The 6,757-nt window shown below is 36.3% G+C and overlaps 1 protein-coding gene across 1 annotated transcript; it reads right to left on the bottom strand.

The window, feature by feature from the left end:
* Nucleotides 1-310: 310 nt before the first annotated feature.
* Nucleotides 311-6,237, bottom strand: LOC107814851 (electron transfer flavoprotein subunit alpha, mitochondrial). Its single transcript, XM_016640330.2, has 8 exons — nt 5,918-6,237; nt 4,848-5,030; nt 3,426-3,637; nt 2,742-2,905; nt 2,375-2,536; nt 2,138-2,190; nt 1,683-1,823; nt 311-524 (listed from the first exon to the last, which is right to left on the bottom strand). Exons 1-8 carry the CDS (start codon nt 5,987-5,989, stop codon nt 447-449), a joined length of 1,065 nt encoding a protein of 354 aa, XP_016495816.1. The 5' UTR covers nt 5,990-6,237; the 3' UTR covers nt 311-446.
* Nucleotides 6,238-6,757: the final 520 nt, after the last annotated feature.

The following is a 6,757-nucleotide window of genomic DNA, read 5'->3' as shown; positions in this document are numbered from 1 at the left end:
CAATTTTATCGCATACAATTAATTATGCATAGGATAATACCAAATAGAATGTATAACTAATGCATAGGTTCAAAAAATATACCAAATAAGATATTATTAATACACAAAGCTAATGCATGCATTATTTTATCTAATGCATCTTACCAAACAACCCTTTTTAAGTGTTGTGCTATGTGCAAACTGCTTCTTAAAAGGACATGAAGAAGCCCAAGACCTAAAATTCAGAAACTCATTGGTACGCGTAACCCAAAATGACGGTAAATCATCAGAATTTACAAGACACACGACAAAAATAAGAATAACAGCGAGATTTTGTTGAAATAATACATTAAATTATATATTATTCCTAGATGACAATACGTCCTCCACCACATACATCATCTTCATCTTATTGAATGGACCTTCCTGTATTTTCTAAGTTCTCTAAGGAATACATTGATATTTGTCTACTTTTTCTCAGGAATTTTCTCTAATAACTCCGGAATGACCTCGAAAAGATCACCCACAAGTCCATAATCAGCAACCTGCAATTCAAAGAGACCAAAGTCTACAACATGGATCTAATGTGCAGTCTTTCGCCCAGTGGCGGAGACAAAATTTTCATTAAGGGGGTCAAAATATAAAGAAATAAACTCACCAAGAAGTTAAGGGGTGTCAATACATAGTATATATACATATTCTTTTTAAAATACCTAACTACACAGTGTAATTTTCCGACAAAGGGGTGTCGGTGACACCCCTTGAATGCATGTGGCTCCGCCACTGCTTTCGCCCGTACAACAAGATCAAATTAACCTCTCAGCACAGAAGCATTCACCCGGTGGAGTCTTCATGTCTTTACACAATTTCAAGGAGATAACTTTTTTTTTTCCCAATAAGTCAATTTCAAGGAGATTTATGTTAAATCAACTTCTTGACTGGATAACTCAGTACCAATTTAAGTACACAGTCTAAAACACCAACTTATAAGAATGGACTGCATTGAGAATTCTTGTAACACACATGGCTCTTGTGGTATTCTAAATTGCTTTACAAGCCATGGCCAATTCATTATTTCTGAACACTTTAAACATCCAACATTTAAGTACACAGTCTAAAACACCAACTTATCAGAATGGACTGCATTGAGAATTCTTGTAACACACATGGCTCTTGTGGTATTCTAAATTGCTTTACAAGCCATGGCCATTTCATTATTTCTGAACACTTTAATCTCTCCTCCCCCCCCACCCCCCAGGGGGAGTTCTCATAATAACATAAATAAACACGTTATCTTCCTCTCTATTCCATGTGTCAATCGATTCTCAGCCTTTCAGCAAAATTTGTCTTAGTTTGTTCCTAACTCATTATATTTGGTTTGGTGAAAAGACGAAAGGTGAGAGGAGGATTATCAGTCATTTCCCTTTGCTTGCTGATGAGGTAAAATTGGAAGGTCAGGGCACTTCATGCCAACTTTTTCAGTTGCTCCAGAATTTAATGGAAATAAGTATGGTGTGCTCTACTTCCTAAGTGCTAACAACCGTTAGTAAATAAATCAATACTCCATCAAAGGTAGTAAGACAATGGGTTAATCTCTCCTTTACCCTTCTCTCTGTCTCGTGGAAAAACATAGTGTGAGAAAGCAGAGTTTGTTTGAGCATGAATTCAGTTTGGAGAGAAAAAACAAACAGATTGACCCTGACCTGGAATATGGGTGCATCCGCATCTTTATTCACAGCAACAATGACCTTGGAATCTCTCATGCCTGCTATGTGTTGAATCGCCCCAGAAACCCCAAAAGCCATATACAATTCTGGGGCAACAATTTTTCCAGTCTGGCCAACCTGAAATCGAAAAGGAAAAACAAAAACCGTATTTAAAAAAGCTGACTAGTTTGAAAAGACTGTAATTATTCAATCACTCAAAGCATCACCAAGAAAAGTCACATGAAACCTGTGATAGGTTCCAGTTTCTTGAATACACCACCAAACTATTCCAAGTATTTTTACTTACACGACATTTTAGGGTTGACTCATTATACCATAAACACAAACTTTTGACAAAAGCAAAGATAACAGGTTACAACATGTGTGTAAATCCATTTTAACGCTTTTAAAGGAACAGAAGTCACTCAAAGCAACAATATTTCTAGTGTTACCTGGAGGTCATTGGGAACAAATCCAGCATCAACTGCAGCACGAGTGGCACCAACTGTGCAAGAGAGAAGTAAACCAATTTAATTAACAAACTAAAAGCAGGTAGAATTAAAACTGCTTCCTATGCAAATGACCACTATGAAATGAAAAGTAATTCTATATATGAATTCATAAAAGACAGATCGATTGAGAATAAAGAAGTTGCACAAAAAAGAGAAAAATAATGGGAGTACGCAAACCTGCAGCACCAATTTTCTCTGCGAGCTTATCTATCATTTTGAAGTTCTCAGCACTCTTTACACCTCGTCCCCCAGTAACTACAATATGTGCATTTCCAAGATCCGGACGTTCCACATTTTGGGAGGAAAGCTTTATATATCTTGATTTACCAACTGAATCATCTGTAAAACAAATTATCGCACTTCAGGTTTCAACATACTCAGGTTTCTTTCCTTTTTTCTTCTTTTGATAAGGTAAGGTAAATCAACCTACTCAAGTTTCTTTACAAGAGATTCAAAGACAACATCAAAACCAACAAGATTGGAATAAAAAGTGCCATATCTTGATTATGGCAGAAGATATACGCTCAGATCATAACTGACAGACCTTCATCCAAGGTTGAAAGATCAACTTGATCTATTGAGGCAGCATCAGATTTCGAATCAGCTGGTAATGAAGCAATGGGAAAAGATGTAGCTCTAATGCTCAACATACATGGGCTGGAACCTGTGTAACGAACTGTGGAAAGAGCATTTCCTGCATATATTGGCCTGTGACATTAAAGACAATCCACTTAAAACCAACATAGCTTATAGCTTAGCTGAGGAGACAGAAAGAATGCTGTAGTCTGGGCTGAAAAACTAGATCTCATCTTGTATAGTAGCTAGACACAGTAGTTCCTATATATTTTACAAAATAACTCTGATGAGTTGGCAATTTTATGGCAAGTTATCATATCTAAGAGAAAGCCAGAAAACGATTGCTCTCAAACTAGGTATACACAAAATGTCACAATTGTAAAAGACAAGGGTATTTCTTCATTGTCATCAAATGACCGTACAATATAATGATCATACTCATGCAACAAGATATAATAGGAATCCGATGTATCACCAAACCTAATAATAGGTAAAGTTTTTCATTCAACCAGAGCGCTGGTAATGTCAACCTCTCAATTTCACCCATCACTCCAAACAGGAAAGAGTTGGAAAAAATCAGTTGAAGTGCTCACCATCTACAAGAAAATCTCTATTAATTGTAGTTTGATAAGGGAACCACTAAAGAAATCACCTAATAAAGAGGTTTGATCCAGATATCTTAGTGACATCAGTAATTGGAGAAATGTCCAGAAGGGCTGCTGCACGCGGTAATACATTTTTCCCAAATGAACCTGATGCAGCGATTATGTGTGAGTAGCCACCTCTCTGCTGAACCAGATGGACTAATCTGGCCCATGGTTCAGCCAACGGATAGGTAAATTTGTCAGAATCAGCAATTAGGACCTAGAAAACAAAAAACAAAAACCAAAAACAACATGAGCAAAATAATGGAGTTGCATTAATTGGATTCATTGAAGCCTTTTATCTCCCTCTATGTGCTAAATCCTGAATGCTTTAACTAATTTAAATGCTAGTTACGGCATTTTTGTCTCAATGGTCTAAGTCTAAGGTGCAGAATGCTTGGATTAAGTCAATTAGCAACTCATGTAAATCACATGGATGCTTAAAAATGAAATTCAAAACAAGAGATAAGCATTATTTTGCAGCAAGCATGACATGTGGATAACAATCATATGATATCTATGTGTCTAATTTGGAGAAAACCAATACAATTGTGTACCCACTTTCTAAAAAACTGAGAGATATTGTATATAACAAGTAACCTTTAGATAGCCTTTTTATTTTTAATGATTGTGGTGTCTGGTCAAGCTTGCACACACCTCGATTATTCCACCGGGTACCTGCTACCTCCCATCAGTATAGGCACCGGGTAACTCTACCTACCAACGCTTAGGCAGATGGAAGAAATCACCCAGTGTTTTTGCCTCCTCCGAGATTTGAACCTGAAATTTCATAGTTCTCCTCTCACTTCATTGACCACTAGAGCACACTCTTGGATGCTAAAATTTGGATACTCTTGACGAGATCATCTATCATCCTTCCTGGATTTTGTTCCATGGAATGCTTTCCAAATTTCAGTTAAAGTCAATTGAATGTATCATTTCCAAGCAATTTAGATAATCTTTTTTTCCAATACATAAGAAAACTGTATTCTGTGATCACTCTATCCACAAGTGTCCAACTGCTCCTCAGATTTTAGCTTTACCGTATCTTAAGCCATTCAAAGGAAAGGAAACCACATGTATAAGACTCAAGAGTGTGCTTATCTATGCAAGCATCAGAAAAACTCACTGGCCCTTGAATTTCCAAACATCTTTCGTGATTTTAGTCCAAAAATATTATCCTCTCTTTCCTCCTCCATTGGAAGATAATTCTCTTTCTGTAACAAAGTAAACATGTCTAAAGGTGTATCATACAATCACTAAAGCATGTCAAATAGAATACAACTACTCCTCTTTCACGTTGAACTAGGGGTGTCCTTGCTAAGATGTTATTTGAAAAGCAAACAAACTAAATTGTAAATAGCATAAAGTTAGTATTCCCTGGGCAACAGGCTGAAACAAAAACAATACAGCATCCAAAAAGGAGTTACCTGAGAAATGGAAGGGTGGGATGAAGCAGCATGTGCCGCAGCTTCCTTAAGGGATTGACCGGATCCAGCAAGTAGCAACGATACAGAATTGTCCCCATCTAAAGATTTTGCAGCCTCCACAGCACTTAATGATGAGGTTTTGATTGATCCTCCTTCATGCTCAGCTAATACCAATGTACTAAGCTAAACATTCAAGGCAGCAGAGGTGTAAATTTAAGCTCAAACAGAGCAAAATTCGTCTATTATAGAACCATAATTCAAGCTCAAATTTGCAAGCATGGATTTGGGCTATATGATTATCAAACACAGAAGTTATTCAGAGATTCTCCTTTCTCAACCTTAAACAAGAAAACTACAAAACATGTTATCCTAAGTTCATGTGAATCTCCAGAAACTAGTGAACCACAAAGCAGGTCTACATAATTATACCATTGAATCATAAGCAATAAAAATAGTCCCTTTGGCTTCCGCATTTACTCGAAAAAGAATTCCTGACCCACTTGCATTTGACTTTGACCCTTGGCCTAGAAAAATCTATTGGATAAAGCTGCAATTGAGCTGTAGAACAAGGACACAGCTACAGTAATAGAAGAAATGGACGGCCTACCATACAACGAAAGACACGATTATAGTTGAAGAACTTATTTGAGTTCAGCTCTTTATTAAGTTGTTCTTGATTCGAGAAAATAATGCCCTTTTTTTCATCTTTCAATAATTAAAGAAATTAAGTACTACATGAAAGAACCTAATCACATTATTACTCCAGAAGATTCATCTATTATGTTTATTCCTTTACACGCTAAAATTACTGTGCCTGGGCTAAAGCATTCATTCCACCTTAGTCACTTCGAGATCTTGGTAAGCATGTAGATAGATGCAAAAAAAAAAAAAATTGACACATCTTAAAAGAGCGAGCAATTCCGAGTTATGTAATTACTTTATTCAAAAGCTCCTAAAATTAGTTACAAACTAAACTGGTAGTTCGAATGCCACGCACATAAATCAGAAAGAGTAAGGATTGTTTCTGATAAAAATTGAAGAGTAAGAAGATTAAAAGGAAAAGGGCTTACAGATCGATAAGGGGTTATACGTGCAGTGATGGAGAGGTTTCTGAATGCGAAGAGTATCCTTCCACTGGCCATTTCATCAAACTGAGAATTCGCTTCGTCTTTATGTTATTTTGGGTCAAATGTCGTGTCATTAAAATTAATTAAAGATTCAATAATAGTGGCGTAGCGTGTTTATCTTTTTTCTTTTTCAGCGTGGCGTGGCGTGGCGTGGCGTGGCGTGGCTATCTATTCCAAATTTCCCATACCAAACCTACGATTGCCTGCTCCGCATTTGCCCCCAGCAGCTCCTTTCTTGAGCATTCACTTCACGAACTGCCAACTTCTTTTTAAGTTTATTGGGCTCTTGATAAATTATTGATAAAAGGTTAAATTTATCAATTTACTTTGCAATATTGTCTATATGTATCTTTCATTTCACTATCCAATTAAATTTACTTTTTCTTTATATTATTCGACTAAATTTATCCTTACTCATATAACACATGAATAAAAGCAAAGACTCTTGCTTTATTATTGGGATAATAAATAATTACCCCTCTTAATTAGTCGCAGTTAGCCAATTACACACTTAAATTTTGGGGATTATATAATCCCCTAAACTATTTTAAAGTAGAATCATTTCACCATTTTTTGCTGGCATGGCGTAGAAAGTGATTACACTCTCCATCAAACGCGTGAGAAGCAAGTAGAAAAGCATTCTTGACCAAAAAATCAGTAACGCTGGCTAGAAAAAATCCATTTTTGACCGCCCAAGCTCCATTATTCCACTATTCGCTCCATCTATAATTTTTTCTCATTTCTTTCAAAAGTCAATCATTTATATCTCACTAACCATAAACC

The sequence above is a fragment of the Nicotiana tabacum genome, chromosome 8, assembly GCF_000715075.1.
Source record: "Nicotiana tabacum cultivar K326 chromosome 8, ASM71507v2, whole genome shotgun sequence".
NCBI lineage: Eukaryota > Viridiplantae > Streptophyta > Magnoliopsida > Solanales > Solanaceae > Nicotiana > Nicotiana tabacum.
Note: the sequence above shows the minus strand (reverse complement) of the source record. Positions and strands in the feature narration are given on the sequence as shown.

What these genes read in the sequence shown, in the direction of transcription:
- LOC107814851 (XM_016640330.2), bottom strand. Translation starts at nt 5,989, where the DNA reads ATGGCCAGTGGAAGGATACTCTTCGCATTCAGAAACCTCTCCATCACT. An exon ending in GGATCAAACCTCTTTATTAG is followed by an intron (nt 2,906 to 3,425) that starts GTGATTTCTTTA and finishes TTAATGTCACAG; the next exon opens with GCCAATATATGCAGGAAATG. An exon ending in TTGTTCCCAATGACCTCCAG is followed by an intron (nt 1,824 to 2,137) that starts GTAACACTAGAA and finishes TTTCGATTTCAG; the next exon opens with GTTGGCCAGACTGGAAAAAT.